Source organism: Haliotis asinina, chromosome 1 (assembly GCF_037392515.1).
Source record: "Haliotis asinina isolate JCU_RB_2024 chromosome 1, JCU_Hal_asi_v2, whole genome shotgun sequence".
NCBI lineage: Eukaryota > Metazoa > Mollusca > Gastropoda > Lepetellida > Haliotidae > Haliotis > Haliotis asinina.
The window spans coordinates 95,486,670-95,514,098 of record NC_090280.1 but is presented as its reverse complement, the minus strand read 5'-3'; the positions used below and the strand labels follow the sequence as shown (position 1 = coordinate 95,514,098).

The following is a 27,429-nucleotide window of genomic DNA, read 5'->3' as shown; positions in this document are numbered from 1 at the left end:
AAGTTATCTGAAACGTTGTTTTAACACTCTGTGGAACGTTTTCTTAACGTAAATTTGTTATTACATAACGTTATAAAAATTTGGACCCGTAACAATATCGACGTAATACTAACGTTGTGACAACGTTGTTTTGTAACGTTACCAATCTACATCAACGTTGCTAAAACGTTGTCTGTTAGCTTGGTATGGCTCTATTAGGCATTATTATGACATCACACCTTGTTACAACAGGTAAACAATGACATCCACACAACCCCGTGTCAGATACATATACGATTGTATATGGCCCTAATGAAGGTTTTGGTCATGGATGTGTCATGATCAGTCTGTACCCGTGAATATCTGGGTTAGAACTGGCCTTCAGTAGCCCATGTTTGTTATGAGAGACGACCAACGGGATTGGGTGGTCAGGCCCGCTGACTTGGTTGATGCATACCACTGTATCCCATTTGTGTAGTTCGATGTAGTTGATCACTGGATTGTCTGGTGCAGACTCGAGTATTTACACACCGACGTCACATAGCTGCATTATTGTTGAGTGCGGTGTTAAACACCAATCAATCAAGTAAAACGCATCCACACATTCCCCGCAATAGGTACGGATGCGATTATTTCTAATAGTGTGTCAGTTGGCTTCAATGAAGGCTTTGATCATCAATCAGTGACGTCGTGATCAGTATAATCAGGAAGAAATAATGCCGCCCACACACCAATAACAAATACTGTTCAAAAGATCAAGACGGGTGGTGGGGTAGCTCAGTGGGTAAAGCGTTCACTCACCACGTCGAATATCTGGTTTCGATTCTTTATAAGTATACAATGTACGAAGTCCATTTCTGCTTTTCCCAGCCATGGTATTGCCGGAAAATTGCTAAAAGCGGCGTTAAACTAACTCACTCAAGAGATCAAGAAAAACAACTGCATAACCTCAAAGAGGACACAACACAGAGTACCATTCAGTATTTTTATACAAAAGTTAGGATAAAACTATACAATGTAAAAAAGCAAGTAAAAAACTAACAAAAACAATACTTCACAAGCAATATACAAAGTCATGGCTTCATAATGAAACACATCAACGTTGTCATGGTTCACTTGATTATTAATCAGAATACACAGATCACTGGAGGAAATATTACATCTGGAATCCTTGTTTGAAATGTGTTCCTTGAGGCGATAACGTTCGTCAATGTAACACAAGCATCTTACCTATCTATACAACGCCTGTATGACTGAAAGTCTGCCGAGGAGACGTTAAATTTTAACTGACCCACCATACAACGCTTTAATGTATGCTTCTCCGACTTCAATTTCCTTGCCAATTTAACAGATGCATGTCGCTTTAAGACATGGTTAATTCGTCTTTTACAGGTATACACCTATATCAATTATACGAGATATTTTTGGATTATATGATTAATCAAGATGCGTGTTCTGATGTTCTGTGATCCATGTCCTTCAACATCTATGTATTTATTGGTCGTTTCCTCAATAACACTGATGGTCGTTCATGATTTGTATAAAAAAGCCGTAGATTATAGAAAAGCATTCACTCCGTGAAGATGTGGTGGGAATATGTAGTAAATATACTCCCCACCAGGAGTTTCCTTTGTTAAAAAAATAGGAATACTGGTGTGTGTGCTGTATAGTCATCAACACTACCGTGCACAATACACTTGGTACAAAAGTAACAGGGTTATCTCCCCTTCTTCAAGGCGGTGTGTCAATGCACTTGACCTTGTAACGTCACATATCGCGTTAAGTGTTCACAGAAACCCGTGGAATCCCACAACCCGAATTTGAATTATCTTCGTTGGTGTCGACGTGGTTCAGTCGTACCGAATACAGATCACGTTTTCACTGTAGTCACACGTTTTTTTCTCCATGTTGTACACAAGGTCTTTGGGACAGGTTAACACCATGGCAGAGAAGCGAGCGCAATACAAAAACTTGGAACATGAATACGGATGAGAGAACAACCCATCCGACTCGGGGCACGTCGGAACTGGTTCTGTGAAGAAACGAACAGAGATTAGTTTAAAAACAACATTAAAAATATAAATACAATAAGAAAACAAATACGACCTTATATTTAAATGACAATGATTTATGTGCTTCCTTTTGATGAAAATAAATATTTTTTCGCAATTTTCGTTTTAAAAGTAAATGCTTTCATTTTTGCCTTATTAACACTTCGTTGAAACCCATAGACATGAATTACAGAGTGAGTTAAAATTAGCCCAGTATAAACCATATCTAAACATGATGTTCTTAATAAACAAATATTTAGCCAGTGTATAAAAGAACATATGGATAATTCAACATCTTCCAGTTATATAATTATGGAACACCAACGCCAGATAACCAAATTCGAGTATCTGCCGAAATGCCGTGAAATGCATGATGCCGGTAAAAATGTAAGTTTGGTCAACTAAAAACCCCGAAAACACCAGTTCCAAACCCAGGCGAGCACGAACCAGATGACCTCAATACCACCAAACCGTTTCACGTACTCATCTACACAAACCACCATTCGAAGGGCAGTATCCGCAGATATAGGTAATCAGCGGGATATAGAGGGACATGGTAAGTATCGCTTTAATACATTGCTTGATACCATTATTGTCTTTGAAGAAGGACAACTGTAAATGATGAAACTGCCCAATCACAATCCTTGAATACCAGAAATTGTTTGTACTTACCAGTCTTCCTCTGAAAATGTATGATTTTATCAGCATATGTTAGATATTTCAATGCTACTGGTGTCATAGTGAATAGGGCGGGAGGCACACTACGATTTCCACTTGACAATATCCTCTTGATGAGAAATTTACATCAATATTCTATTCTCATATCCGCCACCACTTTAAGTTGTAACTCTCAACAGTCTGAATAAATATCTGACTGAGTTTTTGTCTACTATATTCACCGATATTCCAACTATACTGAACAGCAAACAAAAAATACTCGCAGTTCTGTTTCTTTGATCAGTAAAATAGAAGACATAATAAATATGTATGTTTACTTTCACATATTTTCACATACTTTCACATATTTTCGAAACTTGCGTTTCTTGTGCTGTTCAGTATATATGACGGCGGTCCTTAAATGTTTCTTAGAACCTCTAGTGATTGCTACTTTGAGGAACACTCCGCACTATGATACTTTTCCACACAATTCTCTGAGCCGTTTATAAGTCGGTGTAGGATATACACCAGCCTCCAAATGACTTACTTGCAAAACAAGGCCCCCAAAACATCTTTGATTTCAAAATAATGATCCAGAATCGACATGACATTTAACAGGACAGCTAATTGTGCACCCAGCATGGTTATCAGTAGGATCACACCAACATACCCGCAGTCACGACGACCGAGGCCTCCGGAGACATCTCCGTCTCAACGACTTCTTCCGGTGCATCTGAAACAAAGCAAGGATTTCTTTTATCACTCTTTACCTGGTACGCTTGGCATCACCATTCCCTAGTTCAAGGATATACCTGAGAGTCTCAAAGTCATTATAGATCATTTCGGGTCATCATTTGGAACGAACAAAGGCCACACAACGAAACCAAGTAAACAATGGTACATGGGTTGGGTTTATACCTCTATAGCAATATTCCAGAAAATTACAGAAAGGGACACCTCTGTTGGCACACTGTATCCAGTCAAAAACTGAACCTAGTCTTTCAGCACGTCAGACTAACGCTCTAGACACTAAGCAATGATAACAATATACCATTAAAAGTAGGGAGTATTCCATTTTGCGAGCATACCACTAGTCAGCGCCAATGCATATGAGAAAAAGTAACACATATCCATACAGACGAAGCATATCTAGGGAATGGAATAAATTGTCTTATTTTCCTTTTATTTCTCTTCATTATCTGCTTCCTCCTTGGCTTCATTGGGATTTTACAAGTCTTGTAAATCCCATATCCATTACTTTTTTAATGGTATAAATGGATATCTTCAATATTTCTGTGGGAGCTACGCTGCAGGTTCTAATGTCGCTATCAAGCCAGTGATCTTTTCCTTAGTGCCCCGACCTCTGAATGCATCCCAAAGAAGGCAACCGTTAGGCTACCCAACCGGCACAAAACATAACCCTAGATGTATGGTGGGTACAACGTCATATGCCTATAGTAGGAACGAGAAGAGGTTTGCCCATCGTACCATTGCCCGCCTGGGAAATCCTGAGGCCACTTGCTGTACACTCAGTAACCTTCTCCTTGAAGTTACAGATGAATCGTGCGTTGTCAAAGAACGTGCCGGAGGGACACGTGAAGGAGTACTTTTTGTCCCCAACACATCTGTAGAATCTCTGGCAGTAGATGGGGTCACCATAGAAACCGTCCATAACTGGAGGACATACAAACCCAGTGTCTCCTTGCATTACTGAAAAGAAAGATTGGGAGAAGATAAGATCATATCATGGTGGGTTGACTACATACTTCTTGGAGAGTTGGCTCCATCCTTGGGAGGACTGATTGCAGGTATTGTGTTCTTGTATTTACATTTTTGTAACGTTTCTCTTACCAAACCATGTACCGTTAAGCACAAAAAGATCATTCTTCCACATCTTATGAAAATGAAACTTTTAGAGGCAATTTGCATTCTTGAAGGTGCTGAAAAGGAATACTGAGTTAATGAAAATGAACACATGTAGGTATCATAACTACAGAAAGGCCGTTCACCATATGTGAAAGAAAACGATTACAAAACCAGTTACGGTTATGTATATGTATACTGAATAGGACTGGGGTACACAGACCAGCTGTTGACGGTGTTGAATACAGATGAACCAACTGTAGAATGACGGAATTTAAAGCCAGTAAGCATTATCTACATCCATCACCAGGCGCGATCTTTATCCCCATGTCACCGACCACATCACCATGTAACCGTACATATCACCCTCTTCTGGACAATATAACCATATCAAGTGCCACAGCACCTGTCACAACCATACCACCTTGTTACGAGATTTCGCATTTGTCAATTGCCACATCACCATGTAACGTCTATATCTACAGGTTCTGGACAATGTGACCATGTCACGGGTCATATCACCATGAGTGACATATCACCTAGTTACGGTTCATATCACCATATCAAGTGCCATAGCACCAATGACATACCATACCACCTTGTTACGGGCATTTGTCACGAGCCACATCACCAAGTAACGGCCCACAGCACCTTGTATATAACCAAATCTAAAGAATGACCCGCCTTATGTGTCCTCCTTATACCTATGCACAGTTCCAAATATACCACACAAGCAAATGTATGAATCTTACGTTCTCCACCTGTCTTTGTCTCGGTCTCAGACACTAAACCCGCCTTTGCTATAAACAAATCATAATTTCATTTAGGTTATTCACTGATCAGTGGCGAGAATGACATGCAAGGTAAGCTTATTGTTGTGGTGTGGCGTGGTATGTGTTGGAATCGTGAGATCAATAAAATATGGGAATATCAACTGTAACGTGTAATATTCAGAAAAAGTTTGTTTAGACGTGTTTTTAGATCTGACATGATTGTGAGGTACTAAACCTTGATATCATATTACATGATATCATGTACTTGCCATCTTGAAACCTCACTACGCTGTGCATACTCGGACTATTCTGCTCATCACAAGGCATGTTTTATCATTGACGCTGTACAAGACCACACACAGATTCAAGGGGACATACATTCAACAAAGGCATCGAAACCCAAGATCATGCAAAGTAAATCAACAAATATCCCAGGAATCAAGTTAAGGGAAAAATATGGTCATTAGGATGTCTGTGCCAGGAGAGTTCAGGTGCAGGGCATTTTTCCCACAAACCATAATACCCAAACCATATCGGAAGCTGACCAGAGATGTGTTTGTGAATATATCTCACAACTTTCACAAACCTGTTATATTTTCTTGGATATATAATGTTGGGCAGTGTTTGGTTTGACAAATGTATAAATCTGAAAAGTTTGTGAGATGCCAAAACTTGACATGACTCAATTTGACCACCTTTAAATCTTTGTGAGCGTGATGCTGCTCATGCTTTGTCATTTTTATCATAGTCGTTGTAAAAGACACATTCTAGGTCACATACATTCAACAGATGCATCAATACCAAAAACCATGCAACTTCAGTACAATTGTCCTTCAGAATAAGTTAAGAATAAGTTAAACGAACTACCTGGAGTTCAACTTCAACATTTTATCTCAAACCCCATAATACCAAAACCATTCCCCGATATCATATAGACCTCTGCAATGGGGAACCATCCATTGCCCCAAGCCATAGAAGTCTTTGGATAGTAAAGGTGTAGTTTAATAGTCTACACAATGTTGAAACCATCAGATAACAAACAATGGATGAGTCTATCAAGCCATGAGGGCTTTATTATTTTTCACCTGAAACTATAGGTTGCAGAAAGTCAAAAGTCGTTTCTGTCACATCTGCCAAACATATATGAACATCCAATGCTATTTCCTCTCTGGTGGTTTCAAGGGATGTACAATTCCACAGCCTTAAACCTGCTTACGGAGTGCTTCATCCCCTCCTTGTTTCTCCGAGCCGCTGGAAACAGCTGATTCACCTGCTGAACCATGTGCAACAGATTAAGGAGACATCGACGTGAAGTCTTGATACAAAGTTCACTCACAATATGGAACCTAAAAACTATTCATAATCGGACTTTTCAAACCGCAAGAGACCTTTTTAGGTTCAGTAACGTTGTACCTGGAGCTTGCCATCTTGAAAAAGTTGTTTATAAGTTATCGATCTCCATTAGAATATCACTATTTGGGGAAAAAGCTTCTAGAAAGGCGCTGACAATTTTAATATTGTGCATAATATTGAGTGGTGTAACTTTGTCTTACTTTCCACGTTGCCTTCAGATGCAGACCCAGAGGTTTTGGAATCACCTCCATCGGCTGATGCACAAAAGGAAAATGAGATACATATCTCAATGAAACATGTATAATGTTGCTTTAATCATTTCTCATGTTGTGTTCCTTTTCAGAGTAACTGCAGGGAATTAAACACAGACTGACACTGTTATGCTCTATGTGTTTGTGTTACAGTTTTCTATCATATTAAAAATAATGAAACATGTTATTAGACTGATTCTTTGCATAAACAGAAATAGTGTTAACAGTTCTTACTTTCGGATCCCACTTTCTCACCACTATTGTTTTCTCCATCAGCTGAAATGTTTTTGCGAAATTATTGTATGTTGATGAGACATTAGACGTAGATATCACTGCACAATAATATACAAATTTTAAGAATTAATTCTTCATACACCTGATTATAGAGACAGGATGTATTTACTCATATCTACAAATGAACATAATATACTTTTGATGCAATGAACGTTGCATTCATTTTATCCTCGAAATGGACAATTACTGACTGTTTTACACTTATATACATTTAAGCATACTTTTGATTCAAATAATTATACACTTGAGTTATCCTAAAATGGATCACTAAACACATGATACATATATAGTAACCGACATGGATACCCCTTAATGCTAATACAGCAATCATTGGTTTTCGTAATACTGTTTATTAATTAATGATATTCTTACAAAGTTTCTCAGTTTTCTCTGCTCCCAAGGTACTGTCATACTCTTCGTCAGCTGATTAACATAAACGGTTAGTAAAATGTTACTAATGAATAATCATACAGATATCTGTAAAATCAAACCATAAAATTAACAAAGAAATCTGTAAAATGTTGCCAGAAAATGAACATAGAGACATATATAAGATGGTATCATTGAATTAACACAAGCTGTGTAGATTGTTACAGATGTAAGAAGTAAGATGCGAATGAACGTAGAATGTACCAGATACTACTGAGTTAACACGCAGAGGAGTTGTAAACTGCCACGAGTATGCGGTTTGGACTTCTTCAAAACAATATATCAATGTCTACCGTACAGGTAGCATTATGGACATAGACAAGAGATATTAAATATCCCAAGATTACATGCCCACCTTACTATGTTGTATGATATACGTACGTATTTTTACAAATATTCATTCATACCATGTAATGAAATAATCAATATAAAGCTTACTCTCTCCACTGTCACTTTCGTTGTTTGTTCCTTCGGCTAAAAAGGATGATTACAAAATTTCAGCTCAAATGGACGTGTGTGCAATGCTTGTAACAATCTCACGTATACTTGGTAACAGTATCGACTCGTTAATTCGAATATATTCGAGTGTCCAGAAACCAGTTTCGAAATAGTATCAGCCCAACATTGGCCCGAATTAGTAGTGCATCCTTTGATGCATGAAGGTGGACGCAATATTAAGTTGATAATGAGACCAGCAAGTAATTAAGCCTAAGTGACAAAAATCCTTTCCACGTTCAAAACAAACACATGCTGAAAGATGGATCCATCCTACGATTTCGTCTATGCCGAGAACATCTGTTTATGAATCACTGTGACATATTTATAGCATCCGGTGTTCACAAAAAGGTGTGTTATTATGTTCCTGGAGCAAAGACGATTCCATTGCCAAATGCATTATAGATATCTCAAGACCGTGTATGTATTACTTTAGTAACATGCTGAAACTGGTATCCAACATTGCAACTAATATAAGCTTAATAATAATAATAGTAATAATAGTCGTTGGTACAGGAGGAAAGGGGGATAAGTTAATGAAACTTTCAACAGATGCAGATTTACAATCATCAGACTCTTTACTCTCCTGACCAGCTTAAGACAAGACCGACAAGCACCAAGAATATCGTCTTATGTGCAGAGTACAGTACGCATGACTAAGTGCAGTAAAGTACCTTCATAACCACTGTTTATAATGAGCTAATGTTTCTTATACATCCATATTTTCCCAAAATATAATTTAGATAATATTAATAAAACGACTTATCATTTATGTAACGGGGTGTCCGTCTGGAATTTGGGGTAATATGGACGAAGAGACAATTTTGTTGTGCAAGTATTAATGTTTTGATTAAATGTTCGCGATTTAAACGTAGATACATGATATGCTTACATTTCCCATCATCGATGCCCACAGGTTCACAGTCTACTTCAGCGGCTTAAAGGCAAATGGATCAGATGAATATACGTTTGCCTATAGTCACTCTTTCTCTGTCGTTCACAATATTTATAATAACACACTGTTATCTGAAGTAAAGTGTTCAGTATATTTGGAGTTCATTTGAATGATAGCTCGCTATAAATGTCCTTGTTATTCAAAACATTCTTCACAAGGAATATTAATACATGGAATCATGCGAAAACATATTTTAGCTTATGTTTATGATGCTATTTTGTATGGATATGCTTATAGCTTCCACCATCTTGACCATCTGACCCACTGTTGGAGTCTGCTTCACCATAAACACCATAAACTGGATCAACAATACATTCTTGTACACCAGTTCATTCTGAAATTCCTACACAGAGATTATGATATCAAGTGGATATTATTTTTCATTAATGATTTTGTTAATTTATCATCAGTACTATCGACACACTGATGTAAGATGGTCAAGTAGTAATGATTTAGGGTTCACGGGTATATTCAAAACATCTTACGCGATTCGTCACCTTTCTCTTCGGTCCAGACACTTTCCCCTTCAGCTACATTTGAAGAAGGAACTAATTTAACACCAATGGTTATTAACACATTATGCAATTATATCTTTTGTACATAAATCATAAAAAAGTGTATTAAATGCGGAAGTGAGTTTAGTTTACGCCGCACCCAACAATATTCCAGCTATATGGCGGCGTTCTGTTGTTTGTAAAATCTGTTCTCTCATAAATATATTTTTAATTTCTTAGTTTAGATTCAACAACTTCAACTTAAACTATAGTCTTTCGAACAGCTCTATTTGAACTACCTTGGCTGGAGCCACTTGAACTTGAACCACCTTCACCTGAACTTGAGCCACTTTCGCTTGAACTTGAACCACCTTCACCTGAACTTGAGCCACTTTCGCTTGAACTTGAGCCACCTTCACCTGAACTTGAGCCACTTTCACTTGAACTTGAACCACCTTCACCTGAACTTGAACCACCTTCACCTGAACTTGAACCACCTTCACTTGAACTTGAGCCACTTTCACCTGAGGTACCTTCACTAGAACCGCTTTCACTCGAACTACTTTGCTCAGAACTGCCTTTATCTGAGCTTTCTTCAGTCGAACCGTTTTCTTCGGCCCAACCACTTTCACCGGAACTACCTTCACTCGAGCCTACTTCAACGGAACTGCCTTTACTAGTACCGCTGTCACCAGAGCTACTTTTATTAGAACCGCTTTTGCCTGAGGTGCCTTTACCGGAACTACCTTCACTAGAACCATCTTCACCCGAACTTTCTTCAGTAGAGCCACCTTCACCAGTACTACCTTTATTAGAACCGTTTTCACTTGAGGTACCTTCACTCGAACCACCTTCATCGGCACTTCCTTCATTAGAACCGTCTTCACTGGTACTACCTTTATGAGAACCGCTTTCACTTGAGGTACCTTCACTCGAACCATCTTCATCGGCACTTCCTTCATTAGAACCGTCTTCACTGGTACTGCCTTTATTGGGACCACTTTCGCTTGAGGTACCTTCACTAGAACCATCTTCATCGGAACTTCCTTCAACGGTACTACCTTCATTAGAACCGCTTTTGCTTGAGGTACGTTCGCCAGAATCATCTTCATCGGAACTTCCTTCAACGGTACTACCTTCATTAGAACCGCTTTTGCTTGCGGTACGTTCGCCAGAATCATCTTCATCGGAACTTCCTTCAACGGTACTACCTTCATTAGAACCGCTTTTGCTTGAGGTACGTTCGCCAGAATCATCTTCATCGGAACTTCCTTCAACGGTACTACCTTCATTAGAACCGCTTTTGCTTGAGGTACGTTCGCCAGAATCATCTTCAGCGGAACTACCCCCATCAGAACCGATTTTACTCGGACCATCTCCGGTTGATCCATTTTCACTGGTACTACCGTCGCTCACACCACTTTTGTTTGTCCCACTTTCACTGGAAGTACCTTTGCTGGAACCGCTTTCACTTGGACCACCAGCTGTATCACAAGACATGATCATCATGATGATATAGGTTTGTGTGACACAAGTTGTAACTCAAGAAGCTGATTAGTTGAAGCATATGACTGAATATAAAACTTTGCATATACTTCCACAATGTTACAATTGGGAAAACGCAATTCCTCACCAGAAATTGGCAAAATTAAAACTGTTTTAGTAACTATAGAAACAACATGACTTGAGTGATTCACAACGACTACCGTGTCATTGGGGTATGAAATTACCATACTTAAAGAATAGTCCAACATTAATTAGCATTAATGTGAATAAATTATAATTTTGTTTTACAGATAGCTGTGTATGTTTGTATTTGTCATCTATCAGTGTTCACAACACAGCTTCCTCTATATAATTCTTCTTCGCCTGAATTGGAAGCAGAAAGGTACGAAGCCGAAGTATCTAACCTGAAATTACTATTTATTGTAAACTACGTTTCTGAAATGTTGATATAATGTTAAAATCCTAAAACCAAGGAAAACCCAAACTTTTATTTATACTGATATTGAAAAGAGGTCCTATTTAGTCGGGTGTAACATTTGCCTTACACAGTTACAAAAATGTTTCGGCGGTATGGACTTAAATATTATTCTTCAAACAAACTATAATGCCCTCAATCAATATATGGATATGTGTAACGTGAAATTACACTGTGAACTTAGGTTCCAACTCGTCATAAGTCGAGAAACCATGGGAACAAATGCTTTACAAATTTTAAGACGTATCAATACGCTATTACAAATATGTAATGATTGCGTATGTATGAACCCTTACGATCGGCGCCACTTTTGTCGTCACTTGAACCTCCATTAGGTTGTACACCAGCTACACAAATGAAACATAAAACAAACGTATCAGCGTATCTATCATAAACCAAACAAGACAGACTACATAATCGATGGTATTGATCAGTTGAGAATTGAACTTGATTATTGAAAGTATTTATCCAAACAGACTGGAGACAAGCTGTATAATCGAGGGTATTCATCAAGGCAAATCGAGACAGAATTGACACAAACTGGATAATCGAGGATATTAAGCAAGACAGAATCGGGACAATCTCAATACCTCAAGGCATCTGTAAAGAGCGATTGGAGGTAAACGTGATAATTAGGACATTCATCAACATAGATCATGACAGAATGGACACAAACTGGATGAAGTAGGGTATTAGGGGAGATAGATTCAGGACAATCTGAATAACTGAGAGTATTTGTCAAGATCGATTAGGGATAAACATCACATTCGGGGGCATTTGTCAGATAGACCAAGACAGAATTGAGACAAAATGGATAACCGAGGGTATTTATCCAGACAGATTCAGGATAATCTGAATAATAGAACGTATTTGTCAAGATAGAGTCGACAACAACATGATACCGTAGTTAATTTGTCAATATGGATTGGACGCAAACTGGATAATTGAGGGTATTTATCAAGACGAACCGACAAAACATGGACAAAAATGTCACATCAGTTGAATGTTATGTAAACGTAGGACAGGGAGAGAGTGTAAGCTTATCTATGTTTACTGACATGTAAATATGTGTTATCAACATAATCTTACTCTTCTCCTCCCCTCCGCTCTCAGTTACGGCGCCTGTCTTCCCGCTTGCTACATCAGCGTCAATCAATTGTTGAAATCATTTATTTAGCAAAATAGAATGATACGTACAGCTAGGTATTGAAGCACATTTGTACCTTTAACGTCTCTGGCGTTTTTAAACAAATGTCATATATATTTCATTCCATCCCATTTAAACATAGAAGAAGGCTAATTTGAAATTTAACTAATTTGACGTGTTTGTGTTTAAACTCGCAGTTGTGGTGTGATCGCAATATTTCTTCAGCCAACTGACTGTTTGTAATATCAATATTCCTTACCCATATCGTAAAGCTATTGATTTATTAAAGAAAGAAGTAGGAAACTTACATTCTGAACTACTCTCATCTGCCTTGGAGTCTTCAGAACTTTCACCAATCGCTATAGTGAAAATAGATGTGGGATAAACGAAAATGTTTTGCATTTTTGCAAAATATGTTCACCTCAAATGGACTTATCTTAGTTCTTTAACGCATACAAAACTCCCCATCATTTCCACTTATCTTTCATCTTATACGCCATCGGTAAGTGGTTATGGCCGATGCCTTACATTTTTTTCCATACTTTTCCTTACTTTCTGCAATTATACTTGCTGCGGAAACTAAACATCGAGAAAAAAAAGACATTTTGAGTAATTAAAACTGAAGTCGAACTGTAGATATTCCGATGATTGACTTCATGAGCATCAATCTACACAACTGAGATAGGATGACATTTATGAACAAAGTTAACGGGCCGATCCCGTTTGTCGCCTCTTACAAGGTCAATTCTAACCCTTATCCTCACGGGTACATAACAGCCCAGAATAGGAAGAGTTAAACAAGAACGCCATTGTAACCTGGGCCTTTATATTTAAAACGATCGTAGCCCTAAGAAAATTCTTGACTTTGATTGAAGCCAGTGGATTAAGAATACCCTTAAGAAATTCCTGGGGCACGAACGCTGAGCTGTGTGTGGCCACTGGATGAATGGGGGCCACCTGTTTTCCTACCCATATAACATTAACAATGTTTGCATTATGCATGCATGAAATATTGAGCAACATTCATGTAAATAATGTGGAAATATCTTACTAGATACAGGATCTGCAACCTGGGAACTCGGGCGTTCTTCTTCACCTATACGTCATTGCATAAATACTTATATATATACATACTGGTTTTATACTAATGATCTTATACTATATATTTTATATATCCTCGACGTTACGATTGATTAGGCTGAAATAATAAGTGATTCAAAGATAAGATAAATGAAATAATTCATTATTGTTTGTTCTTGTCGAAGACAGCCACACATCAATACCATTATGCTAAGTACTTCTCATTTCAGTGATGATAATAATTACATAAGTATTGTCAACCATAGATATGTCTCACACCCGTGCAACCCACCCTACACCAACCGAGGAAATGAAAACGTCCAATTAACCGAAGCCAATGTTCAATTATCTAGTGTAGTATACTGTACAACTGAAGTTTGGGATCATACACTTTGTGGGGGTGCATTTCATGTAATAGTGACCTCACTAAAAAAAAGAAAAAAAAGAAGAAAAAAAATTACCCCCCAAAATATTCATGATCCTAAACATTTGTTGTCCAGCATACATCTTGATGGAGAGAGAATACACTAGATTATCAGGAGTGGTATCACCATAGGATCACCGCTTCCATATTCCAAGAACCATGAAGCCTCCAGATAACATACACCAATGACTCCTAAAACTAAGGTGGGTATTTATTCTTAGAGGAGGTGTCCCTGCATAACAGCACCAGGGGTATATGCAAAAAGCATCTTACTGCCATCATCATCATCATCATCATCATCACCCATCTCAGTAAGTATACAATCGTCAGAACCGATATCCGCAGCTGGACCAGAGAGAAAGGCAGAACTGTCACAATGGCTACATCTTGGCGCAGTAGTTACATTGATGGAGAACTATATGTTCATGACATTCTGCCATTGCACTGGAGAATGTTTGATTCTGACTGGACCAACTAATAACACATATTACAGTCAGGAATCTTATTCTAATATATACTCTAAAATGGTTTGACTGGAAAACGTGTTTTTGACCGCTTAATGTCACTGACAAAGCACTTGTTGTCAACAGATACATAACTATCAAAATTATTCCAGAACGCAGACATGTACAGATGAGTAAAGCACTCTATATACTGTGCCAAAATACTCAGTAGTCTTCAGTCCATGGTCGGTGGTCCCAGACATATTTTCTAGATGGTTCATTTCCACCGGTAAATGATGAGGTCAATGCTGAACATAACGACAAACATTTTCCACTGTGTTCATGCACATGTAAGTAGCAGTGTCACTATTACCGACTACTTTGGTACTGTTATAAAGTACCCGTTATAAGCAACCATGTAGTCATGGAGACTGGACAAACCTGAAGTGGTTTGAAACCTGAGCGAGACTAACTGTACATTGTGTTCCTCGTATATAAAGATTCATATCACATCGGAAAGGTGGAAACAGATCGGAAACAGATCGCTCGTTACACCGGACCTCTGGTTTGATTCCCCAAACTGCTTAAATATGCGTAGCCCATTCTGGTTCAGATGTTGTTGGAATATTGCTAAAGCGGCAAAAAACCTTATTCACCCGCTTGGAAATAACGGTATTCAATGTACACGTAGGCTGTCTCAAATTTCAAAACACAGTATGCTCGTCTGTAAAATAATCATGCATCGCACAACGAAGAGTCACGTGACCACAATGCAGTGAGTGACTTGTTTAGCATGGCATCACTGCAAAAACCACTTGTTCAACTATGCTGGTAAAATATATATTTATAGACAATAAGTACATGCAAAATATACATCCTTACACGCATAAATTTAAGCGATTCTTCTAGTGCTGATCTTTACACCAGGAGATCATTCACACACAGGATAAACAATTTGACATTCGCCCCTATTCATTCAGAGGAACATAAAAAGAAACAAGTAACTTGTAAGAAAGGGACGTTCATGGATGCTAACGTCTGTAGAATGTGGAACACAATGTTTCGGAGTGTATCCTTACTCCCTCACCTGATGTATTCCGAAATTTTCTGTTCCTCTCATTTATAAGAAGTTGACATCCATACAACTCTCTTCATTGTGTATCACATCTAAATGCCATTCAAAGACCTGATAAAAAGATATAGAACGAAAGAACCGTCTTCGGGAACACCCCTCACTGACCGTAAACATGTCACCACACTTAGTTGGAAGTATTCTCTTTACTAAAATAGCATTGCAGTATTACTCAGTTACGTCAATACGGTTTAAATACATAATAGCATTTCACTTAGTGATCTTTGTGTTTAAGAAGAATGTGTCAAACGTCACGATGTATACTAAACCTGAAAATAGGAAGAAGTCAACAAGCACGGGCCAGTTGTTGGAAGCATAAATAACATCGCCTTCAAGCAGTAAATAACAGAACGAGGACAACAAAAATACTTGGTTTTACCAGAACAACAAATATGATTGTTTTTAAAAATATTTTTGCTGAAACTGTATTTGTCAGTGCCGCCGCGGTGCCATGTATTTTCACAGCAAATAAGAGCGAGTATATACAAAGCTTGTAGCATTTTGTGTACTTAGCTCAAACACGACAAACAAACATTATGAGCTGGCGGTGATGCCATGGAGCTTTCATTTGATCCCAAGGATTGGCAGTGTATAGGTGTGGAACAGAGTACGTGTAGTGCGTCTGTGTGGAGCTTGATTTTTCTTGCCCTCAACTTTATAAAAAGAACCCTGATGTTGTAATATTGAATTTTAATGAGGAAAGTGTGTATGTAACAGATAAATGTTGTTTCAACTTCTGCTCTCCATGGTAATTCTTCTGTTGAAATAATATGCTTAGGTTATTGTTTTTTATGGAAAAAAGACGTAGAGGCAGCGCAACAGTAAAATCGTCCGTTTGTAATGGTGAAGATTTGATTCCATACATGGCTACAATTCTTGAAGTCCAGTTCTGGTGACCACCATCGTGAATTCCTGGAACTTTCCTAAAAACCATATTCTCTCAAAAACAAAATATAATCTACATGGATTATTCCACAAATGACAGGGATATCACGCAGTATGTATCTTTCATCCCGAATCTTGTTCAGAGGGAATGCATTTTTATTCACATGTACAGTAAGCTACGATTGTTCGTCCCAAACAACGTTCCATAAAGGTATTTGACTAAAATGCTGAATAAGTAACCGAGACAAAATAGTTGGTAATAGATGTAGTTTACTGTATTGGAATACTGTTCACTTGTTTAGGAAATATGTCATTTTGCTTAAAGAAATTACGGTACATATAAAATATAGTTGTTGACACTTTTGAGTGAGTTTGTGAGAGGAGGGGGGAGTCAGAAGGGAGTTAATGCATATATTGATACGAAATGAAAACATAAAAATTAACATCATCGAGAACAATGCAGAGCAAGTCAGGAGCATATTCCCATCTCCAGTCTTAAAAGCCTATTCGGTCTTGTGCACCAAGGAATCTTAGGGTTAATACTGCCTCAGTGCTGAATGTATGACATACATGTATAGTATTCATAACGAAAGGAACGCTGGTGACAGTACTCAAATCTCGTATTAACACAGTGTTACAAGTATTACCTGGAAGCAACACAAATATTAAGCGACAAACATCCTATGGACTAAATGCTTACGTTCACTCTCAACGTCTGTTTTCTCTTGATCATTCCCAGCTGGTCCCGAGGCTAGAACACAGAAAAAGACCTTAGATATTTGTGACATAGCTCTAACATTCTAAAGCATACCGAATACTCCTATTTACTTTAAAGACGCATTCTGCGGCTCGTTTCACAAAACTCTCGTAAGCTTAATATACATAAGATATATAAGATGTCGTAAGTTTCCTCGCAACATCAATACCTCATATACTGTACCATAGGAGATATCAATGTTATGAGAAAAGGTACGTGATCTTAGGCTTTCGAGAGCTTTGAGAAACGGGTCTCTGGATATCAACATGGTGTATGAATACATCTCATAGTGTATTATATACATTGCAACCATGTTTAACTGAAACTGAGTTGTGTTCAAAACCGTTTTGACGCATGTCAGTTACACCAGGGCACAGCTGCTCGATGTGGGATGAGCGCTTTTTAGACGGGGATGAAATGAAACCCACGATCTATGGTACTGTACCGACAGTTACAGAAACATATTCATGGTTAACCCAAACTCGAACCCACGGTTACAGGTTTGTGACATAAATGAGGGAGCAACTCTGCCTTGTGATATCTGCTTTTGGTTGTTGGTTTATTATTGAACACTGCACTCAGCAATATTCCAGCTATATGGCTGCGGTCTGTACATAATCGAATCTGGACCAGACGATCACCGTCGATCTATGCAACTCAGATACGATGATATGTGTCCATGAAGTCAGCGAGCCTGACACCGATACCGTTAGTCGCCAGTTAAATGAAGCATGGGTTGCTGAAGATCAATTAGAAACCCGGGTCATTTTTATAACGGATGCTTCCTCATATAGAATGACCTTTTATATATTAGCAAGACTTGATAAAGAAAGCCATGCGTCCACCATTGCAAGCAATAGGGTTCTATAAAGGCCAGGGCCTCCTTTCACTCAGCACTAAGAATGGGAGTTAAAGTCAACCTTAGTAAAGGTCGCTTCGTGAAAGGGTGAAAAGCGTCCCAGGTAATAACACATAGACTTGAACTGACAGAAAGCATTTCACTTATAAGTTAGGGTATGAGTGTGGGGGTGCGCTGGGGTGGGGGCTTGGTGGGCGATTTGTGGTGTGTTGTGTTGGACTGTTCAGAATTCCCAGTTCAAATGAACAATTCAAAGGCAGAACATTTTCGGACAACACAAAATTTCTGACACATTTATGAGACAGAAACCTAACCAACATGTTCAAACAGACCATGAGAAACAAGACAAACAGCCAAAAATAACATATATTACCATTTCCCATTGATATTAAGCCTTCAGCCAACTAGCACAATAATCCGCCACCCGAGTCTCTCAGATACCACGTCTCAGAGAACAAACGCCTTCAATTTTAGTATGGCTTTCCACTATTCTCCTTATTTCAAAATAACGAGTGTTTGATATTTCAGCTTGGGTCCGACCTGCATTAAAATTAAAATGCTCGGATGTCTACTCACAAACAAGGCAATATATGCAAAAAAAACCCAAGATGCCTCAAAAACGTTTGACATTTTAGAGAAATATATATTCCAATTATGGTGTGTGATACTAAACATGCAAACAATTTTACTGGAAATCATCCGTTGTAGCACCACGTGCATTTCCTCTTATTAACGTTAATAGGTAATTTTGCTCTACACTAATCCTGGACACCAGCCTTCGGTCGAGTATTACGTCCCAGAGATACATACCTAAACCTCGTTTATCCATACATTTGGTTCTTTAGTTTTACTTAGAGATCCACGGGCCAGTTTAACGGGATTTACCTCCTTGTTACCAGAGGGCCCAGTGGTTAAAGCGTTCACTCGTTACGCCAAGGATCCCGGTTCGATTCCACACATGGACATAATTATCGAAGTCAATTTCTGATGCCTATCGCCGTGATGCTGCTGGAATATTGCTAAAAGCGACGTAAACAGTTGCTCTTTCATTCGCCGTTATTGCTGAACTGGTAATCAGACTAACTAACTTCACCAGTCAGGTGATCTTCGTTGATCTAAGCCTACTATTTTTCATTTTCACCTACTATGTTATTTTAATTTGTGGCTAGGTTATCTAAAATTGTTAACAGCTGAAAGGAATGTGTAAATTCAGCTCTGGAACCAAATGTTCTGTAAGTCACCACGGTCCTTAGTATGCTGATCTACGTCCTGTTGTTTGCAATCTACAGAATGTTTTTATTGCATCGTCTCGTCATGTATAGTTAAAATGTTTTAAACTTAAGTAGTCATTTTCAAATTTCCATCTGAGATAAACTAGTTGTTTTACTGTCCTTCGATGACAGGTTTTATGATTTACCTATAGTTATCAAAAATATAAAACTTGATATAGTCACGAACTGATACACTGTATGATTCACCCGCTCACCAGTCATGACATAACGGGTTGGTTGTTGTTTATAAGACTTCAGTCACTCAGTCCCATCGATATATGTTCAGTATATGACCATTCACCTTGGTCTGTAGCTGCTATAAGACCAGCCACCAATCTTACCTGGCTCTGACGCAGCGGTGTTACTGGTATTCTGTTTATTCTTGGTTTCTGTACATGTACAGTAAGGTAAGCCAGTCTCATAATATCAACACTAGATGAAATGTTGTTTGTTTACTTCTTGTGTAACGGCGGTCTGCATATAAGCAAGTCTGCACCAGACAATCCAGTGATCAACAGCATGAGGATATTCACTGGTGGATGAAATGCATTTACCGAATATGAATAATTATGCTAATGAATATAATTTATCAAGTCTATGTAGCTGTTAACAAGTTTATATGGGATGGTTTCCGATATAGTTTCACATATAGTTTCCGATGTCCACGTAAATGATGTTAAGATGTCCGTACGTATCATATGCCGATGGTATGGATGCTGTTACAGACTTCGCTGCGTTATAACTACCGTTGTTACAGTTATCACAGTCATAAAGACTTCATGGTTCTAGACATCGCTGTTCGCTTCTGTTGTTTATTTCAGATACCTCTTTGACAGATATCGATATTTTACAGACACTGGTATGTTACAGATATCGACACGTTACAGACACTGGTATGTTACAGATATCGATACATTACAGACACTGGTATGTTACAGATATCGATACGTTACAGTTACTGGTATGTTACAGATATCGATACGTTACAGACACTGGTATGTTACAGATATCGATACGTTACAGTTACTGGTATGTTACAGATATCGATACGTTACAGACACTGGTATGTTACAGATATCGATACGTTACAGTTACTGGTATGTTACAGATATCGACACGTTACAGACACTGGTATGTTACAGATATCGATATGTTACAGTTACTGGTATGTTACAGATATCGATACGTTACAGACACTGGTATGTTACAGATATCGATACATTTAGACACTGGCATGTTACAGATATCGATATGTTACAGACCTTGGTATGTTACAGATATCGATATTGTTAAACAACTTTTATCCTAAGTTGAATATAATTCTGAGACTTAAATTTATTAAGATTTGCAATCGTGATTTCACGTTATTTTGGGTTATTTATTTATTTTTTGTTTAATGTGAAACGTTGTCACTGCAAACAGACTGTCACAGACACAAATGTTACCGACACCGCTGACAGATATCGATACATTACATATACCGATATGGTACATATACCGATATAGTACAGATGACGCTGTGACAGAAAACGACATATGTCGGCTGTTCAATGTCAACGCAAATTAACTTTGAGGACCCTCAAAAATATCTAAATATTCAGACAAGTTTCCACGTACCAAAAAGGGACAGAATCTTTCATTTGTGATACTATTGTTTTACCATAACTCAAGAAATAAATTTCACAATTTAAGTTGGTTACTTAAGATACAACATTGTACTCTAAAACATCAATCGTAGTGGTAGATCCGAATCTAGCGGAAACGTGTACGCAATGGTTTTAGCTGACAACAGCACTCACCTTTATCAACTGATTCTCCAAACTCATAGTCACTGCTTGGGACTTGTGCTACAAACCGTACAGACATGACGTCACACACAATAAACAATAATACACAATACACAATATTACACTACAGTACACCGCGGTACACAACAGTGACCGAAAACATTTAGACACGCAGCTAGTTGATAACAGATTTGAATGAAAACAACCACATAGTGACGGAGTGACTTTATAGCACCATGGCAACGGTCTGTAAATAAATCAAGTTTGGACCAGGCAATCCAGTGATCAGCAACATGAGCATCGATCAACGCAACTGAAATACGATGGCATATGTCAACCAACCAGTGAGTCTGATCACATGAACCCTTCTTTCGCCTCTTACGACACGTATGGGTTATAGACGACAAATTCTAACCCGGATCTACATAACAGTGAACTTTCAGCGAGTTCGGAGTACACATTTTACAAACAAAACAATCAGAGACCAGATGGACGGATCGAAAACAATTAACACACAAACATAATCCAAAACCATAATCCAATCGAGTTACCTTCAGCTGGTGGAGCAACTTCGGACATGCTCTCTGACGTGACGTCAACTGTCGGGGCGTCATTCTTCTCCTCACATTCGGGCACTAGGTGGGGCCATGTGCACAAACCCTTCGCTTCACTGAACACTGTATTGGGTTTACACTCATGCCGGAAGTAAACGCCATCTTTACAGTTATAGTAGACGGAACAGTCAGTCTTCTCCCGGAAGTAGCCGTCGCTTGGACAGTCAAAGTGAGCGGTTTCTGTGACGGAAATGACGTTTTAGTTAGAATTGTTGGGTTTCTTTCACGAGCTAGCTATTCACCCTCTCTTCAGTACTATTTAGGTACATGGCGGTGGTTTGTAAATTATCGAATCTGGGCCAGACAGTCACGTGACATCATGATCATCATAGATGATGATATATACTCCACCCGTGAAGGTCACGGGGTAGAATAGGCCTTCAGCAACCCATACTTGCCATAAAAGGTGATTATGATTGTCGTAAGAGGCGACTAACGGGATCGGGCGGTCAGGCTCGCTGACTTGGTTGAAACATGTCATAGGTTCCCAATTGCGCAGATCGATGCTCATGCTGTTGATCACTGGATTGTCTGGTCCAGACTCGATTATTTACAGACCGCCGCCATATAGTTGGAGTATTGCTGAGCGCGGCGTAAAGCTCAACTCACTCACTCAATGATATATATTCTTTAAAACAAGTTGTGGACCGTTGATTTCCAATTTGAATAGGAAGTATAGTTTATGCATTCTTAGGAAAACCACCAATAGTGACATGAAGGATAACACACTTTTCGATGACAGACAACTTATGACCGCACCACCATTTCTATTTTTATCACCATCCCTTAACACATCGCATGGGATGCACGTGCACAACGCATTAACCCGATACACGTGCATGGTGTGTCATTCTCGGTTTTGACGGTTTTCAAGAAGGTCGATAAGTCACTGTAGACCAATACTGTGGACTGTCATCTTGCATGAAATAAATATAGTTGTCAGTGTTTGTTTCTACCCGCGTTTGTATTAGAAAATGGAAATCGTGCACATGGGAATTTTACGTCATACATCTTACAACCATCTTTCAAGACAAATTACTGTACACACAAAGATTACCACACAAACAACTATGTTCCTAAGGATCGAAGTGCAAGTGGTCTACGCAGGACGAGCGACAGGTTAAACACTGGGCTACCCAAAAGCCCCTGTTATATACTTAGACACATTAGACATATGAGTTATTGTGCTTTGCTTACAAAAACATACCTTCAGTTGTGGCTTCAATGAGGGGAGCCTTGGGGGCCACGTCACAGCCAGGAACCAGTTCCGGGTCAACGCATTTCAATGCTCCGAGGTCAAACACGTGATTGTTACCACACTTGCCACGGTAGGCCACACTCTTCACACAGTGATAGAACACTGAGCAGTCACGGGGGTCACGGAAATGACCACTAGGTAAGGGACAGGCAAAACCGTTGGGATTTTCTGAAATTGGGATTCGTATGAAATATGAATTGTCTGTAATGGAATAGTTACACGTTTTAACTATTTCTGAATCTCAGACTGTTTAAAGGAATGGTAATTATGATAGCAGTAAGCAGTAACGGTAAATTGGTTTCAGGACGTGACATAGAACACCAAGAGCCAACAATCACCAAGCACCATTAAACCATACAGATTGTTGAAAGTAATATAAACCAAACATCCATCATCCCACACCGGATATCATCCTCACCAACGCATAATATTTGTGTGATAAATAATCTTCAGTTACCTGCCATCCAAAAGGCTACAAAATATCAAATTACGAACTTGATATTTTGCGTACATCGTTGCTTGCAAATAACAAACACGGGATTAAACAAAAGCGACAAGTGCAATGTTTCACTTTAACAAAAATTCTGCTGAAAAACACATTGTGAACACTGTCTCTGGAGTTGGCAGAGACTACGGACCCGTGAGAGTTATGCTCGGACACCTGACGTAATTTCCATAGAATTACATTTCTTTCAGTGTAGCATAGGTAAATTTCATTAATTTAATTTTCGAAAGTTCCAATTCAAAGTTTGCTCATTTGTGAGGAATCATCTTAGCTACTGTCATATAATTTATGTTTTATTTTCCGTTGCTTGTTTATGGAGTGGCATCAGTTTAACTAACATATGTACAGTGTCGTGAACTCCTTTGGCATGGCAGCCTATGGAATTGAACTTTGTAGAATTATACGTAAGTTGATCAATGTTATGTCATTACTTAAACAGTGGTCGGAAAATTGAACTGAAAGTATATGCACAGAGAAGAAATTATTTCACTTCACGAAAATTATATATGCAACACTGAAATAGCATGTAAGTCTATGGAAATTGAATATAAGTGTCCGAATGTAACCGGCACGGATCCGTGGTTGGTCTACGACTCCTGTGACTACTGTCCATACAACGGCGTCTACGAATACGACACTACCACTTTTTTCAATGCGTGCTTCATCTTGACTGCTTTTACTGTCGGCATAATTATGAATGTATGAATCCACCGCAGTTGTGGAACCCTCTACTACTACTACTACTACTACTACTACTACTACTACTACTACTACTACTACTTCGACTGCGACTACTACGTCTGACAACGACGTACTTTCAAGCTGTTGTGGCTCCTTGTTAGTGAAGAGCGTCTGCTCCTTGGGGATGACTCTCCCATACACGTCACAGTCGGACACAAGCTCTGGCCACGTGCATTTCTTCTTTTTATCATCAAACAATGTTTCAGGGCCGCACGACTTGGATTTGGGGACACCCTCTTTACACTCATAAAACATAGTACAGGTTTTCGGGTCCCGAAAATACCCCTCACGGCTCGGGCAAACAAATGGTCCCGATTTCATGATTTCTTTAAAAAGAAACGAATAATGAAATATTAGTGACGATCGTAACATCTTTCTACCCTAAGACGTAAATATCCGAAAACAGATATTAATACATCATAACTTAATATTCGTAAATGAATATGATACGGTCGTATGTGTGCAATAAGGCAAACGCAACTGAAAAGCATGGCATATACATCGATGAATATAAATGTGTGCATTATTAATATCCAAAACAATAAACGACCCACATGTCCACCAATTCCAGTTTATACATATCCCAGGAAACGACTGCATATTTAATACAGAGTCCGATTTCATACGATGTTTGAGAAATCAGGAACACGCTACTGGACGAAAAAGTATACTAATTACACATTTAATTGGATTCGAGTAAACAATAACAAAAGGTATCAAAACGTCACTAAACTGAAACCATTCGCAGCAACCAAAGAACTGAAACACAAATTGAAGTCTTATTTCAAATGCACCCGTCATTGTATAACCATAACACTTTTGGTTTACTTTTTAAAGTTCGTTTCTTTAGCTAGTCAGTTAAAAACAATTAACAGAGAAAGCTATGCAAAATACTGTTTTTATACAGAATTGTCGAGGGACCCATTGTCGAATATGCATGTCGTTTCCCTTTTATATGACATATTTCATATATATTGAACACACAAACACCAGATATATGACATTATCTACCCTGTACTATGACAGAAACTCCACCCCTATAGTAATATACATATATATAAATGCCAGCTTCCAAACTGTGGTCACTTACTGCCCAGTGTCTCCTTGATCGTTTCCTCCTTGACCACTGACGGGCAGTTGACATTGGCACTGTCCCAGGTGCATTTTTCCTTCTTTTCGTCGAAGTATGTGCCGGCGTTGCATTTCCTGTGGTAGGCATTGCCGTTGATGCATTCGTAATAGCCAGTGCAGTCGACGTCGTCGGCGAAATAGCCATGAAGATCGGGGCATTCAAAGTCGCTGGTGTCTGTCATTGAAACATTACATTACATAATTATATAATATTCTGAACAGCAAAAGAAACGCAAGTTTTGAAAGAAATTAAATCTCAAAAAAGTCTGTTGGAAAACTTGACAAAAACCCAGAGTTAGGTTTCTTTTGATGTTCAGTATACATTTGTAGAGGGACTATTATGCACCTCAGTGGCCCTAGGAACAGATTTTGAGCAATTTATGCCCAAATTATAGCCCCTGCCCATTACACTCCCGTTTAACCCAAGCTGCCTAGGATGAGCTAGAAGGTTAATAGTCATATGACCTTGTTATCCCTTCGGGTACCCATTTACTGCTAGTTGAACAAAGGCAGTGTTGCACAAACGCTCTTTGATAAGGCGTTTTGCTGTTGTACAGGACTGATTTTTTAGAAATTTTCAGGAGTCAAGATGGCAAACACTGTCACCCATACGTGACCAATCTTGCTTAACCTTTTTTGACCGGGGCCCTATGTACACGAATGTTAAACGATAAACACCAAAATTATTACTTTGCTATTTAAGAAAAAATTAATACGCTTTTATTTGAAATGTCAACACTGGCATTTTAGCTATCTGAGTGTTAGATTGGGACTGATAACAGAATGAATACATTGCAAGTGATTCCATGGCACTTGGGTGGCTAACAAACTTTGTTTTCGAGTTACTGTTTGTTTAGGTAAACCTAAGCACAAGGAACACTACTGTCTGTAGTTCTCTGATTGGCTGATGGGAGGCCTGACAGGGTGCATTACTGCGCTGACGTCACTGGTATATGATATCGGTGTCTATAGTATTTGTGTTAATGGTGAAGTGGGTTGGCCTCAGTAATATGGCAAGAGCACTGTTGTGCGGCGTCAGGCGAAAGACCGTCTCCCCCCTAATGTTGTGAATGATGGGTCATATCTATAGGGCTTGACGTGTTTACCCTGTGCGAGAACACATGGTATCATCACTGATTTTCGATAATATATTCATATATCTATCACAGCTATTTTATCGTTTGGACAGTCAAAGCTGGGGATTCCTTTTCAATGACGTACTATATGTTTCAAAAAGCAGTCATCACGACAGCTTATTCAGCTTGACCTGATCAAGCGAATACTGATGCATTGCGTCACAGTGTCACAACTGGATGGATCTATTATTGTGAAGGGGTGCACCTTTGTCAGCTCATTATCAACATGTCCGAACAGCTGAGACAAAGTCGCCGTTAGACATGTCAGTGTCGGGAAATCGTCAGCAATGTCCTAACTTTCTTGAAACAAGGAGCTACAGATGATTTAATATTTCCGATTCATGTTTTTATGCAGCGAGCAGCAGCAAGTGGTGTTTCCACTGATAACGTAACTGGGTTTAGAAATTAGAGGGTGATAGCGAGAGTGAATCCGATTGTGAAAGTAACTGACGTCTGCACGTTGTAAAGTTACTGTAACCAAAACATATGACTGTATAAACAACTCAATCCAAAATGGAATTATTGTCTTTTATCAGAAGCGTTGTTTTCAGCCACGAGTTCTGTAACAAATCCAAGTATTTATGTTTCGCACGAACACAACATTAAAAACATTCCCTGCTCCCCTGTTTAGTAAAGTGGACTCGGCCAGCCGTGTGTACCATTTGACCTCATGCATATGTAGAA

At 38.8% G+C, this 27,429-nt stretch overlaps 1 protein-coding gene across 1 annotated transcript in view; it reads right to left on the bottom strand.

The window, feature by feature from the left end:
* Positions 1 to 1,829: 1,829 nt before the first annotated feature.
* Positions 1,830 to 27,429, bottom strand: part of LOC137258690 (uncharacterized) — a gene marked incomplete at its 5' end in the record, with an annotated part of 43,127 nt that continues 17,527 nt past the window's right edge. Inside the window, 22 exons of the mRNA XM_067796386.1 lie at positions 1,830 to 2,011; positions 3,358 to 3,420; positions 4,176 to 4,397; positions 5,303 to 5,350; positions 6,540 to 6,596; positions 6,877 to 6,930; positions 7,162 to 7,203; positions 7,594 to 7,644; positions 8,089 to 8,124; positions 9,038 to 9,082; positions 9,894 to 11,078; positions 11,872 to 11,922; positions 13,251 to 13,301; positions 13,774 to 13,818; positions 14,500 to 14,571; positions 17,387 to 17,437; positions 19,915 to 19,962; positions 21,373 to 21,420; positions 21,912 to 22,154; positions 23,182 to 23,400; positions 24,553 to 24,804; positions 25,569 to 25,784. Coding sequence (XP_067652487.1) covers positions 1,830 to 2,011; positions 3,358 to 3,420; positions 4,176 to 4,397; positions 5,303 to 5,350; positions 6,540 to 6,596; positions 6,877 to 6,930; positions 7,162 to 7,203; positions 7,594 to 7,644; positions 8,089 to 8,124; positions 9,038 to 9,082; positions 9,894 to 11,078; positions 11,872 to 11,922; positions 13,251 to 13,301; positions 13,774 to 13,818; positions 14,500 to 14,571; positions 17,387 to 17,437; positions 19,915 to 19,962; positions 21,373 to 21,420; positions 21,912 to 22,154; positions 23,182 to 23,400; positions 24,553 to 24,804; positions 25,569 to 25,784 — 3,281 coding nt within the window. The remainder of the gene's footprint in view (positions 2,012 to 3,357; positions 3,421 to 4,175; positions 4,398 to 5,302; positions 5,351 to 6,539; positions 6,597 to 6,876; positions 6,931 to 7,161; positions 7,204 to 7,593; positions 7,645 to 8,088; positions 8,125 to 9,037; positions 9,083 to 9,893; positions 11,079 to 11,871; positions 11,923 to 13,250; positions 13,302 to 13,773; positions 13,819 to 14,499; positions 14,572 to 17,386; positions 17,438 to 19,914; positions 19,963 to 21,372; positions 21,421 to 21,911; positions 22,155 to 23,181; positions 23,401 to 24,552; positions 24,805 to 25,568; positions 25,785 to 27,429) is intronic.